General features: G+C 41.3%; 2 protein-coding genes across 2 annotated transcripts; both read left to right on the top strand.

The window, feature by feature from the left end:
- Positions 1-7,603: 7,603 nt before the first annotated feature.
- Positions 7,604-8,545, top strand: LOC137533970 (hydroxycarboxylic acid receptor 2-like). Its single transcript, XM_068255330.1, has one exon. The coding sequence runs from the start codon at positions 7,604-7,606 to the stop codon at positions 8,543-8,545; it is 942 nt and encodes a 313-aa protein (XP_068111431.1).
- Positions 8,546-24,447: 15,902 nt separating this feature from the next.
- Positions 24,448-25,371, top strand: LOC137533894 (hydroxycarboxylic acid receptor 3-like). The gene has a single exon (XM_068255233.1). The coding sequence runs from the start codon at positions 24,448-24,450 to the stop codon at positions 25,369-25,371; it is 924 nt and encodes a 307-aa protein (XP_068111334.1).
- The last annotated feature ends 1,452 nt before the right edge of the window (positions 25,372-26,823 follow it).

Here is a 26,823-nt window from a genome sequence, read left to right as displayed (position 1 = left end):
GCCCCTGCACATGTAGCTGTATTAATAACTCACCTGTCCCGGCAGCTGCACTGTCCATGCAGTCTTCAGCTGGAGCGTACTTGGCAGGGTCCGGCAGCGCAGGGGCCGCAGAGGTTGGAGGCCCTGTGGCAATTGCACCCTTGTATGGCAGCGCCGGCCCTGTAAGGGGTGCGTGTTCATATTAGCCCAGAGCTCCATTTCACCTAAAAGCGGCCATGGCAATTAATGCGCCTGCATATGGGAGTATGAAAAGCTCCTGGATGCTAATCCTGCACACACAGGCATTCTGATGCAGTGTTTCTCAACATTTTATTGGTGTGTACCTCTTTTAAAACTCTGTACTCACCAAGTACCCCTTAGCATAGTAAACATTATCACAAGTACCACTTGGCAAATATAAGTTTAATCGTAGTACGTGATAATTGGGTCTAAACAATTTCCGAACATTTACTATTGCTTTTAATTAGCTAAAACACTAATTTGGTATTGTTTTAAATAATATTTAGCATTTTCTAAAACTCTAAATGTGTTATTCTTGGTTGAGTATGTCAAGCCCGAGTACCCCCTGGAACCATCAGAAGTACCCCCTGGGGTACACGTACCACACGTTGAGAACCTAGGTTCTGATGAACCTTAATGTGATGAGCCATTAATGTGAAATGTAGAAAACTCTATTTAAACAATGATTTCACGCTGCAGTTGATCACTATCCTATCAAAGATTCCATATCCGTGTCCCAGATTTCTACTGTTGGATAATGTGCATATTTTCTAGTGTCTATAACACTACATACTTATGGAATTATGTTTATCAGCTTACCATACAGAATGGTACCTGATATATAAATGTATCTATAATAGGTACCTTCCTGCAAATACATTTGCACATTGGTTTTAATGCAAATCTGAGGATGTAAAATAGCCGGAGGTCTGTGTAGTATTTGAATTTTGCTTTCTGAGAAACAGCAGTGTGTTATTCTTGCTGAAAACATAATTTCATAGCATTGAGCTTTGCAAGTACTGTAATACTGTGTCCTTTAAATCCCGGGGAAACTAAAGGGTAATTTCACACTATGTAAGTTGTGTTGTGATCAGATTGCAACGCAAGTGAGCTGAAAATTGCACCGTACAGTACTGTTGCAGTGCAACCATACAGTGAGGCATAGATACAGTACAATAAAGTATACCTTACTATCACTGTAAGCAACAATATTCTATTGCTACTAATATCACTGTAAATGCATGTGTTCCCAGGTTACCAGCAAGCTGTGAGTTACTGAGTCCTAACCCTCTGCACCACGCTGCACTTAATGTGAAAGCCCCATAAGAATATCATTGCATCCCATTACAATGTGATAATATTGTCCATTGCACCACAATGCAACAGACCAAGCGTGAAAGGGCCTTAAGGGCCCGTTTCCACTATCGCGAATTTGCATGCGTTTTTCGCATGCAAATTCGCATAGCAATACAAGTGAATGGGACTGTTTCCACTTGTCAGTATTCCTTTGCGTTTTTCTGTGCAGAAAAAATTCGCATGGCAGAGCCATCAGAATTCGCATATCACATACCACTATGCGAATCACATACAATGTATTTAATAGAAAATTCGCACGAGGTTTGGATATGCGAATTTTCATGTGAATTCGCATGAAAATTCGCATAGAAACAATGGAAAATTACACCAGCACTGCCATGGTTAAATTAGCATACTTCGTCATCCATGCGAATTTCGCATAGATAACTGAAGCAAGAGGGATATGGTGGTTGCCATATTTATTTCTTTATAAGCAATACCAGTTTCCTGGCTGTCCTGCTGATCCTCTGCCTCTAATACTTTTAGCCATATCCCTTGAACAAGCATGAAGCAGATGAGGTGTTTCTGACATTATTGTCAGATCTGACAATATTAGCTGCATGCTTGTTTATGGTGTTAATCAGACACTACTGCAGCCAAATAGATCAGCAGGACTGCCTGGCAACTGGTATTGTATAAAAGGAAATAAATATGGCAGCCTCCATATCTGTCTCACTTCAGTTGTCCTGTAAAGCTACTTACACACTTTCAATAACGATCATTTGGAGTAACAGATTAACGAGGGATCTCTGGCTGGAATCCTGTTCTCTTAAACAAACAACCTCATATAACATATAACGACTGGCTTTATGGTAAAGTTAACAATCAGTTTTGATTATAACAATAGAAGTGATAATGTGATACTGGCTAGAGGTGCTGGGTGTGGATAACGTGATGCTGGTCAGGGGTGCTGGGTGGGGATAATGTGATACTGGCCAGGGGTGCTGGGTGGGGATAATGTGATACTGGCTAGAGGTGCTGGGTGTGGATAACGTGATGCTGGTCAGGGGTGCTGGGTGGGGATAATGTGATACTGGCCAGGGGTGCTGGGTGGGGATAATCTGATACTGGCTAGAGGTGCTGGGTGTGGATAACGTGATGCTGGTCAGGGGTGCTGGGTGGGGATAATGTGATACTGGCCAGGGGTGCTGGGTGGGGATAATCTGATACTGGCTAGAGGTGCTGGGTGTGGATAACGTGATGCTGGTCAGGGGTGCTGGGTGGGGATAATGTGATGCTCAATGTCTGGAAGTGGCAATAAAATAGTGGAACATACGTGTCCAGTATACAAAAAAAAAGATAATATTCAAAAGATATCAAAAGTTTATTATTAATAAAGAAATGTAGACAATGGCCTCGATTCATAAAACTGCCTGCGAGCGGGGAAAGTCGAGCGGGGAAACACCGCTGTCGGTATTTCCGCCTTCAGGGTGGTAATTCATAAAAATTTAGCTACTTGTGATATACGTGCGGAGATACTCCGCTGTAGGCAGGCGTTAGGCTGTCGGGAGACGTGCGGAAACAGGGGAAGCAGGCGGAATCCCTCCGTGCGGTGTTCTCTCTGCAGCTGCTTGGGAGGTCTGTCCCATTCACTGCAATGTATTCCGCACGCTTCTCGCCACATTAGAGGTAGCGGTAATACCCGTCCGCATACCGCTACCTCTAATCTTTATGAATTGACATTTGTTACTGTTGCTGTGATAATCACCGCGCAAGGCGGTGATTGATCACTCTGCTCGCAAATGTCGGCTTTTCATGCGGAAAAAGCCTTTATGAATGCATATTTTGGTGTGTGGTCGGTAAAGTGAGCGTTTTTTTGCATTTCCGAATGCGGGAATGCTTTATGAATCGAGGCCATTGGGCTCTATTCACAAAGCATTACCACATTCGGTAATGCTGAAAACAGCTGATTTTACCCATCACCTTTCCAAGTTACAATTCACTAAACCTATTACCGCACAGAAAATCACAGTTCCCGACTAGTGAGGTAAATGACTGACTTGTGCGGTAATTACCTCGAGAAATGTCAAGAATGTCAATTCACAAAGATTTCCGCATGTTATCTACTGGCCAAAAGTTTTCTTTTTTTTTTCTCCAGCTCACAGCAGCCGATAACTGGCTCTCCCCATGCTGTCTCTGTGCGGTGGATTTGACAGACAGCCTTTGGGGAGAGCCAGACAGCTAATAGGGAGAGCCACACAGCCTGCTTCTCACTGTGATTGGATGCGGTGGGTCTTTCACTGTATTAACCACTTGCCGACCGCACGCTTATACCGTGCGTCGGCAAAGTGGCAGCTGCAGGACCAGCGACGCAGTACTGCGTCGCCAGCTGCATGCTTATTAATCAGGAAGCAGCCGCTCGCGCGAGCGGCTGCTTCCTGTCAAATCACGGCGGGGGGCTCCGTGAATAGCCTGCGGGCCGCCGATGGCGGCTCGCAGGCTAAATGTAAACACAAGCGGAAATAATCCGCTTTGTTTACATTTGTACGGCGCTGCTGCGCAGCAGCGCCATAAGGCAGATCGGCGATCCCCGGCCAATCAGCGGCCGGGGATTGCCGCCATGTGACAGGGGACGTCCTGTCACTGGCTGCACAGGACGGATAGCGTCCTGTGCAGCCTCGATCACCGGGGGGGGGGAGAGCAGGTAGGAGAGGGAGGGGAGGAATTTCGCCGCGGAGGGGGGCTTTGAGGTGCCCCCCCCCGCCAGCCACACGCAGGCAGAAGAGATCAGACCCCCCCCTGCACATCATCCCCATAGGGGGGAAAAAAGGGGGGCAATCTGATCTCTCTGCCTGCACCCTGATCTGTGCTGGGGGCTGTAGAGCCCACCCAGCACAGATCACTAAAAACAGCGCTGGTCCTTAAGGGGGGGTAAAGGGTGGGTCATCAAGTGGTTAAAGCAGAAGAAACGTACAATTCTGCGGGCATCCCTGCATCCCTTTAGATGTGCATATTTGTATTGTAGCACACAGAAGAGCTCCCCCTGGTGGCTGCAGCACATCTTAAGGGATAACAGTATGCACAGGAAGGAAAACCTCGGAGTCACACACCCAGCTCCCTGCCTGTCTGCTGCCCTGCTAGAAGGCTGGTAAGTGACACTTGCCGACCAGGGCTTAGTGAATTGAGGCATGTTTGTTTGGTAAATTTCCGAACCTCTGCCTCATGGGGGAACATTTTTGTGAATTTGGAAAAAAAAGTGTAAAATACCGCAGGAGGTATTTTACCATCCAAAATGATTTTACCAAACTGCTTATTGTGAATAGAGCCCATTGTGTTCATAAAATCACATGGGATGGCCACCGAGTCACACCTCACATCAGAGACACACTCACAGCACTCACACAACAGCTGTGCAATTGGATTGGAATTAGCGAGTGATGGGCCCACAGTCTGTTTGGAAGATCCCAAATAAACTGGCCACATAGATGGTAGTAACAAGAGCAACTCAGTTACAGAGATCACAGTTCCACATTAGACATCAGCATGACTGCTGGGTGGGGATAATGTGATGCTGGCTGGGGGTGTTAAGTGGAGATAATGCGATGCTAGCCAGGGATGCTGGGTGGGGATAATGTAATGCTGCCTAGGTGTGTTAAGAGGAGATAATGGGATGCTGGCTGGGGTTGCTGGGTGGGGATAATGTGATGCTGGCTGGGGATAATGTGATGCTGGCTGGGGGTGCTGGGTGGGGATAATGTGATGCTGACTGAGGGTGCTGGGTGGGGATAATGTGATGCTGGCTGGGGGTGCTGGGTGGGGATAATGTGATGCTGCCTGGGTGTGTTAAGTGGCGATAATGCGATGCTGGGTGGGGATATTGTGATGCTGACTGGGGGGTGCTGGGTGTTGATAATGTGATGAGGCTCCCTATGCTGAAGGAATTGTTTCATTTGGCACTGAAATTGGCCTGATGAAGCGGGCTGTGACCCGTGAAACGCGTTGCCGCTTGTGCTAATAAAAAATCTTTTGTATTAATTTACAGAGATTTCGTCATTGAGGTAAGCTACCTCATAATATCCATTGTTTTTAGCTGTTTTTAAACGCTTTTATTATCCCAGGGCGCCTCTTTCCTCAGTTGTGCTAAGTATACCCCCGAACAGACTCTGTTCGAGGGGTGGTGATACGCCACTAGTGGGGCCCCACAGTGGCTGTCTCAACCTTTTTTTCACTAAGAGAGCGACCATTCGTCCGGTCCTGGCTAGGACCACCCCGAGTGGAGTCGGGTTTATTGTCTCCACCTGCTTCCTGTGGTTGGTTGCCCCCAGCAACCCTCCTTTGTGAGTAGTGCTTTTATTCATTTCTTCTCATTGTGATTTTTAAACATATTGCACTACTGGGCTCCCGTTTGTGTCTCCTGTGCCTTTTTCCTATAGGGTGCTGCATCACCCCTACCACCATTGATAATGTGATGCTGGTCAGGGGTGCTGGGTGGGGATAATGTGATGCTGGCTGGGGGTGTTAAGTGGAGATAATGTGATTCTGGCCAGGAATGCTGGTTAGGGATAATGTGATGCTGGCCAGCGCTCCTGACTGGGGATAGTGTGATGCTGGGTGGGGATAATGTAATGCTGCCTGGGTGTACTAAGTATGCATAATGAGATGCTGGCTGTGGGTTCTGGTTGGGGATAATGTGATACTGCTTGGGTGTGCTGAGTGGGGGTAATGTGATTCTGGGGTCGGGTAATGGGAAAATGGGTGGGATACTGGGCGGGGGTGCTGGGTGGGGATAATGTGATGTTGAGTGGAAATAATGTGATGCTGGCAGGGAGTGCTGGGTGGGGAAAATGTGACTCTGGTCGGGGGTGCAGGGTGGGGATAATGTGATGCTTAGTGGAAATAATGTGATGCTGGCAGGGAGTGCTGGGTGGGGAAAATGGGTGGGATACTGGGCGGGGGTGCTGGGTGGGGATAATGTGATGCTTAGTGGAAATAATGTGATGCTGGCGGGGAGTGCTGGGTGGGGATAATGTGACTCTGGCCGGGGGTGCTGGGTGGGGATAATGTGATGCTTAGTGGAAATAATGTGACTCTGGCCGGGGGTGCTGGGTGGGGATAATGTAATGCTGCCTCAGTGTGCTGAATGGGGATAATGTAATGCTGGCCAGGGGTTCTGGGTGGGGATAGTGTGATGCTACCTGGGTGTGCTGAGTGGGGATAATATGATGCTGGCTGGGGGTGCAGGGTGGGGATAATGTGATACTGGGTGAGGATAATATGAAGCTGATCAGAGGGGCTGGGTGGAGATAATGTGATGCTGCCTGGGTGTGCTAAGTAAGGATAACGTAATGCTGGCTGGGGATGCTGAGTGGAGATAATGGGACACTGGCCAGGGGTGCTGGGTGGAGATAATGGGACACTGGCCAGGGGTGCTGGGTGGGGATAATGTGATGCGGTCCAGGGTACTGGGTGGGGATAATGTGATGCTGCCTAGATGTGCTGAGTGGAGATAAAGTGTCAGACTCTAATCAGCTAATTAATTCAAAGCAACTGCAAAGGTTTCCTATTTCATATATTAGTTTCACCCTTTAAGTTGATTTACCAAAATAAATGGACTTTCGAAAGATTTTTCGAGTTCCACCTGTACCCTTCTGTGTTATCTACTTCTTCACAAGGAAACTACTAAGATGTAGGGGTATAGAGTTGACTCCAAGCAACAGTCTAAAGCATCTGTCTAATTATAAATATTGAAAATTTGAAAAACTCTTGCTAAGTAATGCTATGGGTGTGATCCCACTTGAGGGATGTGATTTTCTAAATCTGACCTACAGCATTACATTAGCAAGCGTTTTACAAATCACATGTGCTAAAAAAAAGTGCTGCTAGTGGGTTCCAGGCCTTATTGGGATAGAACTGGCAGTTTTTTGAGTAATCAAGTTCAGTTCTAAAATGGTATCCTAATGCTGTAGATTATATTTTACTAAGCTGAACCAACAATCTTTGGTTGCCATATTGAGTATGAAAATTGTGTGTGTAAAAATGCAAAAAAGGTCTTCCTTAGTATCTTCCATCAGCATAACCTGCAGTCTGACCACTGCACGCAACCTGACACAGAAAACATTATCGAGATTATGTCAGTGTGTTGTGCTTTACATATAAAACTCAAAAGGATGATATCTATTTTTGGCCGTCATTGAGAACAGACTTTTCTGACCCTAAGATTCTGATTCACTATATTAGAGGTTCTAAGTCTTTACATGTAATTATCTTTGGAAGGCTGAGATCTGAAGGAACCGAAGCTGCCTACACAATGAACAGCAGTTGCTGTGCGTTTGGGGAGCCTATTTTATATGCTGTTCTTCCTCCTTTTATCTTTTTGGAGTTCATTCTTGGGATAGTTGGTAATATTCTTGCACTGTGGATGGTTTGCCTGGAGTTCAAGTCTTGGAAACCAAACTCTGTATATCTGCTTAGTCTGACTTTAGCTGACTTCGTTGTTCTTTTGTGTGTGTTTTTCCGTGCAGATTATTACCTTCGTAATCAGGACTGGGTATATGGCGATATGCCTTGTAGACTATTACTGTTTGTCACTTCTGTTGCCAGAGCTTCAAGCATGCTCTTCTTATCTCTTATTGCTCTGAATCGTTTCTTCCATATTTTGTTCCCATTCCATAAAGTTAATAGCATTACTGTGAAGCAAGCTGCTTGCATATGTATTACTCTGTGGCTATGTTTGCTTACAATTCACACTTACATCTTAACATCTCCACGGTTTCTGCAACTGCCTAATGCAACACTATGTGAAAGTTTTACAATTTGCCCACAAGCAGCAACTTCCTGGCAAGACATATTCTACCTCTCCCTATGCACTTACTCCCTGCTAACTATCTGTTGTAGCACAGTAAGCATTGCTAAACACTTAAAGAACAATGCCATTGATTTAAATGGAAAGGTAGGGAGAGCAATGAGGTTCCTTATAGTACTTGCTGTTGTATTCATACTCTGCTATCTGCCAGGTGCCATCATTCGAATCACAATAATTGTATTAATTTCCATGAAATATAGGGACTGTGCAGAGTTCAGGGGTGCTAATCTTGGATTTAGTTTTGCTGTCTGCTTCACATACTTTTACAGCATGCTCAACCCGATTTTATATTACTTTTCAAGTCCATCTTCCCACAAATTGCTGGCGAATTTATGTAGAAACCCATTAACAAGCAGCCTCACTGTTGCAACTTATTCAGAAAAATGAGAATACTAAGTCCAATGATTATTTACAAGTGCTAGAAGTGTAATAGTCTAATACCATATTCTCTCCACATTCATGCCATCTATGCTGTCTAGAGGGACGAAAATTGAAGAAGTACATTTTCATTTCACTTTAGCTCCATTCACACTTATTAGAAGTAGTGTGTGTCTTGCAGCATTGCAATTATAGTCCTTATGCAATTAGCTTATTCACCTGAGTTTTCTCCTAGGAGATAATTTTTCATCTTCAGTTTAAAATACCGTAAGTTTTGAGCACTCTGCAATTAAACAATGACCAAAAAGTAGGTGAAAAATTACTATTTTAATTATTTTGAGTATTTTCTTGCCAGTTGGTGGTTTAAAATGCATTTTATTGACAAGTTTAAAAATATCTCCTAGGAGAAAACTCAGGTGAAAGAGCTAATTGCATATGGGCCTATGTGTTTGTTACACATCTTATGTATTTCAATAGCATCACATTTGACCTGCGTTTTTATTTTTTGTGCATTTTGTGTTCTTTTTTTACTCTGCATATTCACTGCAGAGGTGCTTTTTTCGATGTGTGATGCTCATTTAAAGGACCTCTAAAAGTGAGCAGTTAAAATATAACAAAACCAATAGGTTTTAGACTAGTCCATCTCCTCATGGGAGATTCTCAGGGTTTTCGAAAGCATCCCCTGAACGGCAGTTGCAAAGTCTAACTGCCAAAATAGTGTGCAAGTAATTAGGGAGGCTGGCTGGTATCTTACTATTTGGGCAGTTAAACTGCTGTTCAGGAAACGTTTTTTTTTTTAAACAAAGTAAACTGTAAAGGTGACCACACACCATACAATTAAAAGATCAAAGTTTTCACCAATTCCATAATTTCGATCGGATGTCCCAAAAAAATCAAGAGCTTTTCTTTGTTTTCGATTAATAAATCTGAAACGAATTTCCCGGGGTTTTTTTTTTCGATTTATGGAGATAAAAATTTCATTGACTTGGTGTACAGTTCCTGTCAATTTTTTTAAATTTAAGGTGGCCGCACACCATACAATTTTTTAAAATATCTGTTCAATTCAAGAATAGCAATCCATTTTTCTGACTTGTAACAATTTAAAAATCTGACCAATGTACACCTATGTTAAATGTTTCCCCAATCATGAATAAAATAATTAAAAGCTCAGAAAAAATTGACAATCCATCACACACCATACAAATGTCGATAAAGTTGGTCTGAAATTTCCAGCATGTCCAATCTCTATAAATCGAAAAAAATGGGGAATTTTGTATGGATTTCTCAATGAAAACAAAGAATAGCTCTCGATTTTTTGGGACAACCTATCAAAATTATCGAATTATTGAAAAATTGGATCTTTTAATTGTATGGTGTGTGGCTACCTTATGAATCACCCGTGAGGAGATGGACTAGTCCAAAACCTGTCAGTTCTGTCAAAATGCAGAACTGGAAATGTGTAAAAATGTGGAAAATTGCATGTCGAATTCAAATGGATAAGTGTAAGCGCCTATTTCCATTGGTGCAGAATCCACAGCGTTTCCACACACATCATTTGAGTGAGGAAAAGCTGCCCATTATGTCAATACTTTTGACGTCCACATTTTGCGGCATGCCATCTGAAATGCAAGCTGGTGCAATTCAGATGGCATGCTGCAGTTGGCATTGGATGGCACGGTTACAGGGATTTGGATGCGTACTCACATCACTGCAAGTGCTGAGTTCATCCTGCAAGATGCACGCTGGCATAGTGGAAACCGGTGCTAAGAAAGTGGCAGTCACTTGGGTGCAGTGGCTTACCGTAGCTAGAGATCATGGGCTCCATAGCAAAACTTTTATGGGCCTTCAGATGGAGGTACTCTTAAGCAATGCCACCTGCCCAGGTGCCCTTACCCTACAGATACGAGTTAAATGGGCAATTTACATTATTATGCAAACAAAACTACACGTAGTTCATGGGAATTGAGACAACATCAGGGGGTGGAGAAACACACAAAAAAGTTAATGGTGAATACATTAAGTACCCACTCAGCCCCCTATGCTTCAGGGCCCCATAGCAACTGCTAAGGCTGCTATGGCTATTGCTACGCCCCTGCTTGGATGTCAGTGCACAGTATAGAAGTAGTGGGGCTAATTGGCTTACAGGGCTTAGGATGATGTGCTCTGTATCTCAGTATATGGAGTGGTTGTACAAGCAAACAGATAGGGTACCAGGATTTAACCTTTGTTTTATTGCAGTGTACTGTACATGAATACCATCATATAAAACATGCTGTACATACCATTATCGAGTGCTGGTGGGTGTGAAGGAGAAGACGCACTAACTTTGGTCCAAGAAAAAGTGGTAGGCAAAACAAATGACAAGGCCATGTGTCTTCTCCATGGCACCCACCCGTAATTGATGATGGAAGTTACAGCAAGTTTGATATGATTGGATTTATGAACAGCACAATGCATTAAAACAAAGGTTAAGTGCTGTATCAGCCTATCTGTTTGCTTGCATAAGTGTGAACGTTGCCTTCGTCTGAAAGCAGCACTTGCCAACAGGTTAATTTCTCATCTCTTGCATTTCACATAATAGGGTTACATAGTTACATAGTTATTTGGGTTGAAAAAAGACATACGTCCATCGAGTTCAACCAGATTAAGAGGTTAATAAATGAATTAGATTAATACCACCAAATAAGTGGTATTAAAGGAGAGTGAGATGAGTGTGTGATTTTAGTGATTTTCTATAAACTTTGAGCTTTGTATTTCCTAAATCCCTTTGGATAACAGCACAATATTATTTTTGTTAGTATTCATAAAAAAATACATTTATGTATTCTTTTATTTTAAATGTTGTTATAGTGCTAACACTAGTGCTTTAGAAATATCTGCTGTATTTAGCTGTCCCCACACCTCTCATCAAGGTTCAATAAGGACACACAAATCAGAAATGTGTTTATTTTTGGAGGGGTGGAGGGCAGATATCTCACAAAGTGATTTTTATATAAAAGCAATAATACTCATCCATGGTTTTTGTAATAGCAACAAGCCCCAAATAAGTCTGCAAGATGAGATTTGACTTTTAAAAAAAAGTTTTGATTTATGAAATGCAAATGTGATTGTACCATTGAACAGTGATATTGTGGAGCTTTGGGATGAGCGCTTGCTTAGCCAAGTACCTCCGTTATAAGAAAAAGAAATACAGCATAAAAGATAAAACTGTGTTAATCATAAGGCTGCAGTATGCAGATAACAGACAGGTTCCTTCACAATAACAATTAACTTTAGGTAATAACTTTGGGAAATAACTAAAAGGAAAACTGTCCATTTTAACTTATAACAGTTATCCAATGAATCTTTTGTAAAGGTAAATCCTCACGTTTACAGCATGTAACCTTCAGCGCTAATCTCAAAACTCCTCCACCAGAAAACTAGGTGCGCTTACCAGCCTGTATCAGACCTTAATTACAGGGTCCAAGGAATTACAGGGGCCCCTTAGGAAACGTAACAGTGAAACCAGTCGGGTGAGGCGGACATTTGGTTGGACGGCGTCCTGTGTTATTTATCACGCTGTACTTTGCTCTGGGTCCCTGTCATAAGGGCCCTAATGTGAGTGGTCTTTTATTAATGTTTTTAAGCAAGTTTGAAAATAAATTTTATAAGATTGATACGCTTAGATGAGTATATAATCTTTTTACATATGCATTGTGGAACTACTGTGGATAAAACTATCCGAGCAAGTGTGGACACCATAACTGGAAAAGAGGGCCAGCAGGGAAGATACTGGCCGCTGGTCGTGTGATGCCTTATTTCAGACCCTGTAATTAAGGTCTGATATAGTCTGATAAGCGCACCTAGTTTTATGGTGTTTTCTGGTGGAGGAGTTTTGAGATTAGCGCTGAAGGTTACATGCTGTATATTTGGAGGACACTACACTGGAGTGTTGGACTTTGGCAGCTTATTGTATCAAGAACTCAAATATATTATTATTTATTTTAACTACTTGCTGACCGCACACTCATACCGTGCGGCGGCAAAGTGGTAGCTGGAGGACCAGCGACGCACATCTGCGTCGCCAGGTGCCTCCCTAATTAATCAGGAAAGGCCGCTCGCGCGAGCGTCCATTTCCTGTTAGATCACGGAGCGGGTCTCCATGAATAGCCTGCTGATCGCGGCTCGCAGACTAAATGTAAATGCAGGAGACGTTTGTCTCCTTTGTTTACATTGAACTGCGTTGCTGTAGCAGATCGGCGATCCCCGGCCAATCAGCGGCCGGGGATCGCCGCCATGTGACAGAGGACAGCCTGTCACAGGCTGCACAGGACGGATAGCGTCCTGTGCAGTCCCGATCACCAGGGGTGAGAGGGAGGAGAGGGAGGGGGGAATTTCGCCGCGGAGGGGGGCTTTCAAGGTGCCCCCCCCCCCCCCGCAACACCCAGGCAGGCAGGAGCGATCAGACCCCCCCTGCACATCATCCCCATAGTGGGGAAAAAGGGGGGGCGATCTGATCCTCAAGTGGTTAATATAGTCCTCAAGTCCTCAAGTGGTTAATATAATTATTATTATTTATTATTATTTATTGTATTTATAAAGCGCCAACATATTACGCAGCGCTGCACAATAGATAAATGGGTTAACATACAGGTAGAACATACGGAAACTCACAACAAAACAAGATCATGCAAATGATTTGATAACAATATAGTGTCATAGGTTTAGATAGAGACTGTTCGAGTATACAAGAAGGGTGGTTGTGAGTAAGATTGCATAATCAAGCTGGATACATTAGGGAGGATGGCCCTGCCAGAGGCTTACAATCTAAAGGGTTGGGTGGAGACAATAGGTGCGTCTTTTGAGAGGGGGTCTAACAGAACATATTTTGATGCTGGTGTAGGGGGGTATGCGAGCGTGAAGAGGTGAGTCTTCAGAGCTTGTTTGAAGGTATTAAAGGTGGGGGCGAGTCTGACGGCTGGTGGAAGAGAGTTCCAGAGAGTAGGGGCAGCTCTGGTGAAGTCCTGCAATTGTGCGTGTGACTGAGTTATGCGTGGTACGACTAGGCGCAGGTCATTGGAGGATCGGAGGGGGCCGGCTGGTATGTGCCTGTGGACCAGTTCAGAGATGTAGGTCGGGCAGGTCTTGTGCACTGATTTGTAGGCCAAGCACAGGATTTTGAAATTGATCCTAAAGCTGATGGGGAGCCAGTGTAATGCTTTACAGAGCGGAGTTGTAGAGGTGCTGCGGTGAGAAGAATGTATCAGTCTGGCTGCCGCATTCATTACCAATTTAAGTGGGTCAGTACGGTTAGAGGGAAGGCCAGATAAAAGAGAATTGCAGTAGTCTAGGCGGGAGATGACAAGGGCATGGATGAGGAGTTTAGTGGTGTCAGGGGACAGGTAGGAGCGGATCTTGGAGATGTTGCGGAGGTGGAAGTTGCAGGATCTGACAATACCTTGGATGTGGGCTGTAAAGGAAAGTTCAGAGTCCAGAGTAACGCCTAGACAGCGGGCTTGGGAGGTAGGGTGGATAGTAGTATTTTCAATAGTGACATGCAGATCTGGGAGAGGTGCAGCTGTGCGGGGTGGGAATATTAGAAGCTCAGTCTTGTCCAAATTAAGCTTCAGGTACCTGGCAGCCATCCAGGAGGAAATGGATGTGAGGCAGGCAGAGACTTTGTCCATGGTAGAGGAGGAGAGATCTGGGGTGTGGAGATATATCTGGGTGTCGTCGGCATACAGGTGATAATTGAAACCCATGGAGGAGATGATTTTGCCAATTGAGGCAGTATAGAGTGAGAACAGGAGTGGTCCTAGGACGGAGCCTTGAGGAACACCAACTGAGAGGGGTGTAGGAGTGGATGAGGAGCCATTGAAAAATGTTGTGAAGGAGCGGTTGGAGAGGTAGGAGGAGATCCAGGCTAAGGCTAGGTCCTGAATGCCCATATAAGTCAATGATTGCGCTGATATATTTCATTATTGTATATAAATCCTCACGTTTTATTGTACATGTCTTGGAAATGTGAAATTTTAAACATCTGCTACTATGGAAGCCCAAAGATCCTTATTATGGATAAGCAAGAAATTCCACCACGATGGGCTTTGTCTCGCTGGTTAAAGCGGAACTGTAAATACTTTTTAAATACTCTGTTTCACTTACCTGGGGCTTCTGTAAGCCCCCAGCAGCCGTCCTGTCCCGCGCCGGTCCTCCACGAGCCTCCGTTCTCCCGCCGCCGCACCGTTCTGTACCTTGACTTGTAAGTTGAGGCCAGTGCAGCCCTGCCAAGTGTATCTTTTCTTCGCGTTCCCCTTTGCAATAGCGGGGAACACGAAGAAAGGATACGCGTGGCCAGAGTCGCAGGCGCAGTGGCCCGGCAGCGAAACCGAAAGTAGCTGGTGGCGGGTGAACGGAGGCTCGTGGAGAACCGGCGCGGGACAGGACGGCTGCTGGGGGCTTGAAGAAGCCCCAGGTAAATGAAACAGTGTATTTAAAAATTATTTACAGTTCCGCTTTAAGATTCTTACATCAAACCACAACACCAAACCTGCAAATCATGAGTTTGCCAGGCCTTTGTTTTTTAGATAAATGATGGAATTTCAGATTGTTGGTTTGCTAAAGAAGATAAATAAAGATTTGTTTTTATTTGTGGAGCTAGAGCTACCATGCCCAGACATGGAAAAGCTGCTACAGCTTCAACCATTATGAGTTGCAGCTTTGAACTCTGTCAGATCATTGTACTTGAAGACAGAAGTAACACCAAAATCCAACCAATTTTTAAGACACTTGGGCCCATATGCAATTCTCTTTTTCACCTGAGTTTTCTCCCAGGAGATAATTTTTCATCTTCAATTTTAAATAACTTTACAGCACTTTTCAACTAAAAAAGTACCATAAAGTAGGTGAAAAAGTACTATCAAAATTATTTTGAGTATTTTCTTGCTTTCTGGTGGCTTAAAAGGCATTTTATTGACAAGTTTAAAAATATCACCTAGGAGAAAACTATGGAGAGAAAGTGAATTGCATATGGGCCTTGGGCCCATATGCAATTCACTTTTTCACCTGAGTTTTCTCCTAGGTGATATTTGTAAACTTGTCAATAAAATGCCTTTTAAGCCACCAGAAAGCAAGACCATGCTCAAAATCATTTTGATAGAACTTTTTCACCTACTTTTTGGTACTTTTTAAGTCGAAAAGAGCTGGAAAGTTATTTAAAATCGAAGATGAAAAATGATCACCTAGGAGAAAACTCAGGTAAAAAAGAGAATTGCATATGGGTCTTGGGGCCATATGCAATTCACTTTTTCACCTGAGTTTTCTCCTAGGAGATAAATTTTCATCTTCAAATTAAAATAACTTTCCAACAGTTTTCAGCTAAAAAAAAGTAACAAAAGGTAAATTAAAAACTACTATCAAAATTATTTTGAGCATTTTCTTGCTTTCTGATGTCTCAAATGCATTTTAATGACAAATTTAAAAATATCACCCAGGAGAAAACTCAGGAGAAAAAGTGAATTGCATATTCACTTTTTCTCCTGAGTTTTCTCCTGGGTGATATTTTAAAATTTGTCAATAAAATGCCTTTTAGGCCACCAGAAAGTAAGAAACTACTCAAAATAATTTTTATAGCTCTTTTTCCATGTACTTTTTGGTACTTTTTTAGTTAAAACGTGTTGGAAAGTTACTTTACTTTCACAGTGCGACGTTAAAGTCGCACGTTATAAAATACTTTAACACAGAGTAACGCACAGCAATGCAAAGTCTGTGCGACAGTCACAGTGCACACATTGCGTTAGTGAGTAACGTGTAGCGTTATTAAAAAGTGCTGCATGCTGTGCGTTTAGCAATGTATCTGCTGCGTTATGTGTGTAGCACATGCTCAGTAATGTTTTTTGTTTGTTTTTTTAAATGTAACGCATGCGCCATTTTCGTTCCATCAGTATGCGTCAAAAATGGCGCACCAAGACACACATAACGCAGTGCAAAATAACGTCCAATTTCATAACCTACATGCGCTGCGTTAGGGGCACGTTGTGTGACTTAAACATCGCATCAAACGCAACGTCCCACTGTGAAAGAGGCCTAAATCAAAGATTAAAAAAAATATCTCCTGGGAGAAAACTCAGGTGAAAAACTGAATTGCATATGAGCCATGGGCCCTTTTGGACACTTTTTCACCTGCATTTTCTCCTAGGAGAAAAGTAGGTAAAAAGTACTTTCAAATTTATTTTAAGTTTTTTGCTTGCTGGTGGTTTAAAGGGCATTTTATTGACAAGTTTTAAAATACCACTTAGGAGAACACCCAGGTGAAAAGGGGAATTGCATATGGCCCCCGAGACAATATGCAATTCACTTTTTCTCCTGAGTTTTCTCCTAGGTGATATTTTTTACAACTTGTCATAAAATGCCTTTTAAGTCACCAACAAGCAAGAAAATACTAACTATAAACTTAATAGTACTTTTTCACCAACTTTTAGGTACTTTTTCAGTTGTAAAATGCTGAAAATTTAGTTTACAAAGAAGATGAAAATTATCTCCTAGGAGACAACTAAGGTGAAAAAATGAAATGCATATGGACCTTGGGCCCATATGCAATTACATTTTTCTCCTGAGTTTTCTCCTAGGTGATATTTTTAAACGTGCTAATAAAATGCCTTTTAAACCACCAGCAAGCAATAAATACTCAAAATAATTTTGATACTACTTTTTCATCTACTTTTTGGTACCTTTTCTATTGCAAAGTGCTGGAAAATTATTTTAAATAGAAGGTGAAAATTCACCTCTTAGGAGAAAACTCAGGTGAAAAAGTTAATTGCATATGGGCATTAGACACTTCAGATAGAATATTTAAGAACATCAGAAACTCAATGTATTCATCATCTTTCTTTACCATTGATCAACCTAAAGAATGCCACTAACATTTGGTAGTTGGCAGAGGTGCAAAGCGGCATTGCCTTGGCATGGGGGTGATGGGGCTCCTCCCTTTTTATTTATAGTATATTGAGGTTAGCTATTTCTTAATAATCGTTTGAAATAGTTTTGAGACAATGGAAAGCAGAGTTAATCAATATGTGAAGAATAAAGTAAAATGATAGATGTTACTCTGGACTGCTTGAGTTAGCTTTTATATAATGACTGGTAGACTGTTTTTCATTTATATCTTAAATGTGTCTAAACAAATAAGAATTTATTTATTGATGATGAGCCAATCGTTGAACTAAGTGATTAACTATTGCTTAATTGTGTTGCTTTTTGTGTTTTATGGCTGGTTTGTCAATATGAAGTAAACTATTGAAAAAACTATAACAATCTGTAATCTATTTGTCTGTATCTGAAGGGTTATCTGTAGATGGACTTTGTAATTCATTTGACATTGTGATAAAGGGACATCTGGTAAATGTATGTGTCTTATTGTGCGTCATTACACGTTACATTTTATTTAGGTCTGGTTAAATCATTTTGACCCGGAATGTGCAGTAATTAAATTCAATGCCTTTATTAAAATACACCAAATATAAAATATGTTAGAATATAAAAACATACACTAAAATAATTTGTAGAAAAAAGCATTTATTTTTGTGTGTCCTATATAAAAAATGGGGGCAAATGGGAAGATACGTGTAGCACTAAATACGCCTAATAAATATGACAGCTGGAAAAAGTTCAATTTAAATTGAAGAAATATCATTTTAGTTAAATTTTCTCAGGATAAAAAAAATATGAAATAAAATGCTAATTTAGTTAAAATATCATACCAAAAGAAGGTTCTATCTTTCCCAATAAAAAAGCACAACTTTGGACAATATTTCTAGGAAAGAACCTTGTTTCTACTATAACTTTAGTAGGAGTTCATTTGATCAATCGGATCAAATATCTTTATAAAACATTCTTGGAGAAAACTCTTTTGAAAATAAAGACAACTAAAAAAATCAGAAAATATGAGTAATTTCATATAATTTCCCACAATGCACTGCAAAAAACAAGTTTACTGCTTTACACTTTGTGCCTAATACTCAGCACAATTCAAATGTCCTGCACGAGTGAAAATGGTCTATATTAGCATTTCTGAAAAAGGGTCGGTAGTGTAACCATCTATATTCCTTTCACTTAAAGATGTGTTTAAAATGTTTTCAGACATTATTGAAAAGTAAGAGGACACAAAAATGTTGATCCATTTGATTTTATACTACAAACATCAGATGGTATGTAGTGCTAGGGTCTGGAAATACCAAATACAGACCCCAATTAACAGACATGTTCTTGGTCTCCAAAAGCACAGAACATAAGGAACACAAAATCATTTGTCATCACACTGTTGTATAAGAAAGCTTTCCTCATACAAAAATCTCCACTGACCCAGGAAATGGAAGTTATTTTTGTGAACAGCCATTAACTGCCAATCAGGGGCATAACTAGAGGGGAGTGGCCCCCGTGATCACAGAGGGGCCCAAAGCTGAGGGCGGCTCCAACTACTATCCTTCCTTTCCTCTGATACAGGGGACTATATTTCAGATCAGGTGTTTTTGTGGGTACATATGTTATGGATGTAAAGATCCGGATGGCCACACTTATTTTATGAGCATTGTGAGACGGACCCTAAGGTTGTGAAGGGCACCACGGGAGGGTATGGGAAGGGGTGTGAGCATTGGGTGGTGGGGCATCAAAGTTTTGCTGGGGGCCCCATGAATTGTAGTTATGTCACTGCTGCCAATCATTTAATTGGTAGCTAATTAGAACAGCTCCAGACTGATTGTCAGCTAGTAGTTTTCATTTGATGGCATGGCTTCTATATCCTGAAAAATTCCATTTTAAAATGTTCCACTATTTCCTAGCCATCTGCTTTAAAAAGCAACCACGAATAGTGAAGGGTTGAAAAAAATCAAACCTTCCTGATCTACATTTTCACAAATATTGGTCAATTCCAATCCAAATTTTGGGGCATTGGCATTATGGCTCAGTTAATTCCTCATTTTTCTGTCAAACAGGTCATCCTTTTCATCACAGATGTATCTACTCAGGCAGCTGGCTAGTTTGGCTATCTTAAAAAAAATTAACCTGTGAACTAATCAATAGCTATCTTTCTGAAGTAAACCTACCCACAGTTAAAGGAGACCAATTAGATACCCTAAATAAACCTTTCACAGAACCAGAAATTCTTAAAACAATCAAAACAGCTAAACGCAATAAAGCCCCTGGCCCTGACGGTTTTTCAAATGAATATTGTACCAAATTTTCCCACACCCTAGCCCCGGTCCTAACCATCTTATTCAACTCCTTCATGTCAGGCACTCCAATACCTAAAGAATTCCTAGAGGTGACTATCTCTGTAATACTCAAACCTGGGAGAGACTGTCAGAATTCTAGCGGTTTATGTATGCAGGAAAAGCTGTCATATGTGTATGTTTTAATGTTCTATGCAAAATTTCATTGAAAACTGTAAAGTTGGGGTGCTTCTTTAAAATATTGCTTTGAGACATCTCAGCATATTCCAGGCTGTGAAGCTTATAAGATTATTCTAGTTACAAGAAGCTAAAACATTTTTGTTTATGTTACAAAGCATCTTTCAAATGTCAAGGTTATAGATAAGCGTACTGTGTGAAGACTGAAAAGAAGAAGTTTAAAATTCACATTACTGCAGCAGTCATATATATACATTTTCTCAATTATTACATATAAATATTATTAATCTAAATATTAATAATTAACACAGTCCTGCCAAAGAAAGTAATAATTATTGTTAAACCCTATATAATACAATGTAATACTTTGAAATACATTTAAATGCTGGATTCTGCAGTGACAGTTTCAAAACACATTAGCTGTGTTCCACAAAGTTGTTTTGACTATGATTGTCCTTTGGAATGTCAATAAAAGTTTACAAGGTTTTTTCTATTGTCCCGTATTTAGGACAATTATGTCACCTGGCGGTTTCATAGTCTTATAAAATTAATATTATTAATACAGCTTGTTATTTACATGATTTAATAGTGACATCTGCCAGTTGAAATTATTAAATATATTTGTTCATAATAGAACATTATTAAGTTTTAATATACAATTATATATTGTATGATTAATTGTTTTAAGAAGAATTATATAATAAGCTTGATATAAATAAGTATATTTGAAGCCCTGTATGTTTCAATAAGCCTTAAATTGCTCTTTACAGTGTTACAGTGTCAACCTGACCAATATTATGTCGGCGAAAGAACAGACACATTCCAAACTAATTAGCAGAAGGACACCTTATCAGAATTGCGTCATGAATGACATTGTTTAATGTTTGAAAGTCCCAATGTCTGGGGCAAATAAGTTAACCAGCAGACAAGATGGCTGGTGACATCCATTTTTAATTAACTGCGTGAAATATGACCCAATATCAAATGTCAGAATTTATGAACATTCCCGAATGACGTTAATTCCCACAAGATAAGGTAATAAGGAATTTATAAACAATAATATTATGACTTAGGTATTCAAAACATGATAAAGCATTGACGCACGGAAGTTTCAGCCAATCAGAACCTGGGATTTAGGGAAAGTCCAGATTAGGCAGCCATATTGCATCCAATCACTATAAAAGTAGGAGCTGAAAGCTCATAATTTGCACTAGCCTATTAATCTCCTGAGAAGACACACGAGGCAGAAGCTACCTTCCCACACGTGGTTGTAGATGCTGAAGAGACGACAGAGAAGGAGTAATTCTGGTGATTTACTTTATTCATTTTTCAGCATTAAGTTTTGTTAAGATGTTAGCAAGAAGTTTTTTTAGAAGCTATTTTTTATGCTATTTCTTTAAGAAGATTACTACAAGTTTTACACAGCTACTATATACACAGCTATTAATACAGATGAGACTACTTTTGATCTTATTCTACATAACACAACTGTTATATTCTTTTTTGAATGTACTTAGAAGATTGATGATCGCTTGGCTCTAAAGCCTTGATGAGATGGAATACCGTTAGAAGGAAACACTACTTGGAATTATATTTTGTATATATGCTGTAAGATAAGCAAATACATTTTTTTTATATACAATCATATACTAAGTGCTCTGATTCATTTCAAGGTATTTTGTCAATCTATAATTACTGTTATAGAGGGTTCAGACCCCGCTATGCCGGATTTATATGATAGCAATGCTTTAAAGGCTGCTCCTTTACTGAGTTAGCAATCATGAAAAAGGCAAAAATCGCACGGGTGTTTGACAAGACTCTAAAAGTCCTGCCAATTATCGCCCTATCTCCCTATTAAATTCTGACATCAAATTATATGCTAAATTAACCATTTAACCCATTCGCGTTCCGTCGTTTTCACTTGAGAAATGTTCACCTCCCATTCATTAGCCTGTAACTTTATCACTACTTATCACAATGAACTGATCTATATCTTGTTTTTTCCGCCACCAATTAGGCTTTCTTTGGGGGTACATTTTGCTAAGAGCCACTTTACTGTAAATGCATTTTAACAGGAAGAATAAGAAAAAAACGGAAAAATTCATTATTTCTCAGTTTTCAGCCATTATAGTTTTAAAATAATACATGCCTCCATAATTAAAACTCACGTATTGTATTTGCCCATATGTCCCGGTTATTACACCGTTAAAATTATGTCCCTATCACAATGTATGGCGACAATATTTTATCTGGAAATAAAGGTGCATTTTTTTCCGTTTTGCATCTATCACTATTTACAAGTTTAAAATAAAAAAAAATATAGAAATATTTCATCTTTACATTGATATTTAAAAAGTTTAGACCCTTAGGTAAATATTTACATGTTTTTTTTTATTGTAATGTTTTTTTTTATATATTAAACATTTTATTTGGGTATTTTTGGGAGGGTGGGATGTAAAGTATAGTTTTATAATGTAATTGTGTGTGGTTTTTAATTTTTTTTACTTGTAGTTGTAGTTTTACTTTTTGGCCACAAGATGGCGGACATGAGTTTGTTAACATGACGTCACTCTAAGCGTAACACACGCTTAGAGTGACGCAGAGGGGAGGCAACGGCCAGAAAAAGCACAGCTTCCGAGAGAAGCTGTCGCTTTTTCAGCGGGGGAGAGGAATCAGTGATCGGGCACCATAGCCCGATACATTGATTCCGTGGCTACCGAATCCGCGGCCGGGAGTGCACGTGCCCACGGGCAATCGGCCGCGGGAGCGCGCGGTAGCGCGCATGGTTCCTGGACGTAGTTTCTACGTCCAGGAACCAATACAGGTTAAGCCCGCTGGGATTTTTCACCTCCCATTCATTCGCTAATAACTTTATCACTACTTAACACAATGTATTGATCTATATCTTGTTTTTTTTTCCACCACTAATTAGGCTTTCTTTGGGTGGTACATTTTGCTAAGAATTATTTTTTTATAAATGGATTTTAACAGGATTAATAAGCAAAACATGGAAAAAATTCATTATTTCTCAGTTTACGTCCATTATAGCTTTAAAATAATCCACACTACCATAATTAAATCCTATGTATTTTATTTGCCCGTTTGTCTCGGTTATGACACCATTTAAATTTTGTCCCTATCACAATGTATGGTGGCAATATTTTATTTGGAAATAAAGGTGCATTTTTTCCGTTTTGCGTCCATCACTATTTACAAGCTTATAATTTAAAACATTTTCGTAGTATACCCCCTTCACATGCATATTTAAAAAGTTCCCATAGGTAACTATGTTTTTTTTCTCCTTGTGCTTCTCGATCACCGGAAGCACCAGGAGGATGGGGAAACTTTTTTTTGCAGAAAGCAAATCTAGTAAGAGAGCTTCGGTTTTTCTGCTGGAGATACGGATCGGTGATCAGGAACCATGTTCCTGTTCACCGATCCCAGGGATACCGGGGACAGCACGGGGGAACGGGGGCACGCCCCGAAGCGCGGCACCGCAGCAGAGCAACCGCCTGGACGAGAGGATCACGTCTGGGCGGCTGAAATGGTTAATCGCAAATCGACTAATGGTAATTACTTCAGATCTTCTGCTACCTGACCAGGTGCGGTTTACTAGAGGTAGACAGGCCCCTGACGGAACAAGATGCATGTTGGATATTTTGAGACATACCAAGCTCTGTCGAAAGCCTTCTCTGCTCCTTACTTTGGATGCTGAGAAGGCATTCGACAGAGTACATTGGGGTTATTTAGAGGCTACTCTTCTTAAATTTGGACTACAGGGACCAATACTTACAGCAATACTCTCTCTGTACTGTATGTCGTCAGCAAGAGTAAACACAGCTGGGTTCTTATCAGACTCTTTTAACATCACTAACGGCACACGCCAAGGCTGCCCCTTATCCCCTATAATTTTTGTTCTACTAATGGAGACACTGGCCCAGAAAAAAATGTTCAGCTTTATTAGCAACTACATCCAGCTCGGTGATGTCAATACTGATGTGGTAACCTATTTCTGCAGATTATAATTTACAGAGCTGAACAGACCATGTTTATTTGCCTTTACCAGTATGAAAATGGTGAGTGTAAACATGCAAAATGACTCCTATTCTATTTTACATCAATATAAACTGCAGCTTAACGACTACACGCAACAAGACACAGAAAACATTATGACGATTAACACTGGCAATGTATGTTTTATACGTGCATCTGAAGGATCTAAAGGATAATGCACATTTTGACTAATCTTAGAGGAAGGTGTTTGTGGCACTGGCAATGTATGTTTTATACCTGCATTGAAAGGATCTAAAGGATAATGCACATTTTGACTATATTAGAGGAAGGTGTTTGTGGCACGGGCAATTTATGTTTTAAACGTGCATCTAAAGGATAATGCACATTTTGCCTAATCTTAGTGGAAGGTGTTTGTGGCACCAAGAATCAGACGCTCTATATAAGAGTATCTTATTCTTTGCATGTGATCATCTGTGAAAGTTAACGTTCAAGTCTGAAGAAACTGAAGCTGCAGATACAATGAACAGCAGTTGCTGTGTTTTTGAGGAACCCATCTTAGATGTTGTCCTTCCACCCTTCTTGTACTTGGAATTCATTCTTGGACTAGGTGGTAATATTATTGGACTGTGGATGGTCTGCCTTGAGTTCAAATCCTGGAAGCCAAATTCAGTATATTTGCTAAGCGTCACTTTAGCTGACTTTGTTGTTCTCATCTGTGTGTTTTTTCGTGCAGATTATTACCTTCATCATGAAGACTGGAAATTTGGTGACATCCCATGTAGACTATTGCTTTATGTCACGGCTTCTGCCAGAGCTTCTAGCATGATGGTCTTATCTCTTATTGCTCTAGATCGCTACTTCCGGATTTTGTTCCCATTTCTCAAAGTCAATAACATTACTGTATGGCAAGCAGGTTCTTTATGTATTATGGTGTGGCTGTGTGTCTTTTCACTGCATTCTTACATCTTAACAGGTCCGCATTTATTCAAACTAAACAATGTAACACAATGTGAAAGTTTTGCCATTTGCCCACAAGCCTCAACTTCCTGGCAAGATACGTTCTATGTCTCCCTGTCCATTTTGTCCCTGCTAACTATCTGTTACTGCACTGTATGCATTGCTGTACACTTAAAAAACAATGCCATCGATACAAATGGAAAAGTAGGGAGAGCAATGAGGTTCCTTATAATAATTGCTGTTGTGTTTGTAGTTTGTTATCTGCCGGCTGCAACAATCCGAATCATAATAATTGTTTTAAAATCTATGAAATATGAAGATTGTGCAGAGTTTAGGGGCTCAAATCTTGGATTCTATCTTGCTATATGCTTCACTTACTTCTACAGCATGCTAAATCCTATCTTGTATTACTTTTCAAGTCCTTCTTCTCATAATTTGCTGGCAAGATTATGCAAGAAAGAGATGACACTAAGCGAAACCCATTAGAAAATAGGAAAGGTTGTATCCAAGTGAAATCAGTGATTGTAAACACTGGGGAAGATTTATTAAAGCCAGTTTAAAGAGAACCCGAGGTGAGATTTAATTATGTTAGTAGGGCACAGAGGCTGGTTGTGCACACTAACACCAGCCTCTGTTGCCCCATGGTGTGCCTCCAGGACCCCCCTGCACGCTGCTATACCCTCCGCAGTGCTAGCGACACACAGCGTGTCGCCAGCACAATGTTTACCTATGCGGTGTCAGTCAGCGCCGCTCCCCCGCCTTCTCTGTATCGGTGCTACCCGCCTGCGTCCCTTCCCTCCAATCAGCAGGAGGGAAGGGACGCAGGCGGGTAGCGCCGATACAGAGGAGGCGGGGGAGCGGCGCTAACAGACACGGCATAGGTAAACATTGTGCTGGCAACACGCTGCGTGTTGCTAGCACTGCAGAGGGGATAGCAGCGCGCAGGGGGGTCCTGGAGGCACACCATGGGGCAACAGAGGCTGGTGTTAGTGTGCACAACCAGCCTCTGTGCCCCACTAACATAATTAAATCCCACCTTAGGTACTCTTTAAGGAGAATTGGAGCAAAACAAGCGCAAAAGTTAAGCAGTTGTTCAAAGCAGCCAATTAGAATCCTTGATCTGTACATCTGCTCCATTTTTGCAGCAGTTCTCCTCCAGTTTTTGTTACACTGTTTTTTTTGCTTGTTTGTTTGTTTTTATAAATTTACCCCACTCTATACAGTGAGGGACTTAAATATTTGATCCCCTGCTGATTTTTCTTGTTTGCCTCTGACCAAGATATGAGCAGTCTATAATTGTAATGGTTGGTTTACTGTAGCTGTTAGAGACAGAATAACAACAAAAGAACCCTTAAAAACCCAGTGCCCCAAAGTCAGAGTGTGAGGATATATTGGGGTGAGGATGATATGTACGGTAATATGCAGAATATAGCCGCCGTATGGTATCGCACCGAAGCCATATTTCTTCATTTTCCTGTCTGCTGTGTCACGTGTATGTCTGCTGGGAGGAAGCTGTTACCTTGGGTGCTAGCCTGGGGCAAGGAAGTGGCTCATTAGGCCACTAGCAGTCACCTTTGATCTGCTCTCCCAGGTGTGATTGTCTGTGAAACTAAATTTGCTTTGTATTCCTGGGGTAGCAGGGCACTGCTAATTAGCTGCCAATTGAGGAAGAATAGGCTGGTCGGCATGGCTTTTGAACTCGGGAGTCAGCCATTGTCCCATTAAACAAAGCAAGACTACCAGAGTCTTGGGGACAGGGGAAGCTGACACAGGAATGTTTGAAATTTACATGACAGCCAGGAAGCTTCACCCAAACTACAATCTTTTGATGTATCGGGCTTGATTCACAAAAGAGTGCTAACTGTTAGCACGGCCGTTTTCGCGTGAATTTTTGCATTGGGCGCGATCACGATTTTTTGCGCAAAACGATAACGGTTT

The sequence above is a fragment of the Hyperolius riggenbachi genome, chromosome 1, assembly GCF_040937935.1.
Source record: "Hyperolius riggenbachi isolate aHypRig1 chromosome 1, aHypRig1.pri, whole genome shotgun sequence".
Taxonomy (NCBI): Eukaryota; Metazoa; Chordata; class Amphibia; order Anura; family Hyperoliidae; genus Hyperolius; species Hyperolius riggenbachi.
Note: the sequence above shows the minus strand (reverse complement) of the source record. Positions and strands in the feature narration are given on the sequence as shown.

Bases quoted from the DNA above. Each gene is read 5' to 3' on its own strand.
- LOC137533894 (XM_068255233.1), top strand. From the start codon at position 24,448: ATGAACAGCAGTTGCTGTGTTTTTGAGGAACCCATCTTAGATGTTGTC.
- LOC137533970 (XM_068255330.1), top strand. From the start codon at position 7,604: ATGAACAGCAGTTGCTGTGCGTTTGGGGAGCCTATTTTATATGCTGTT.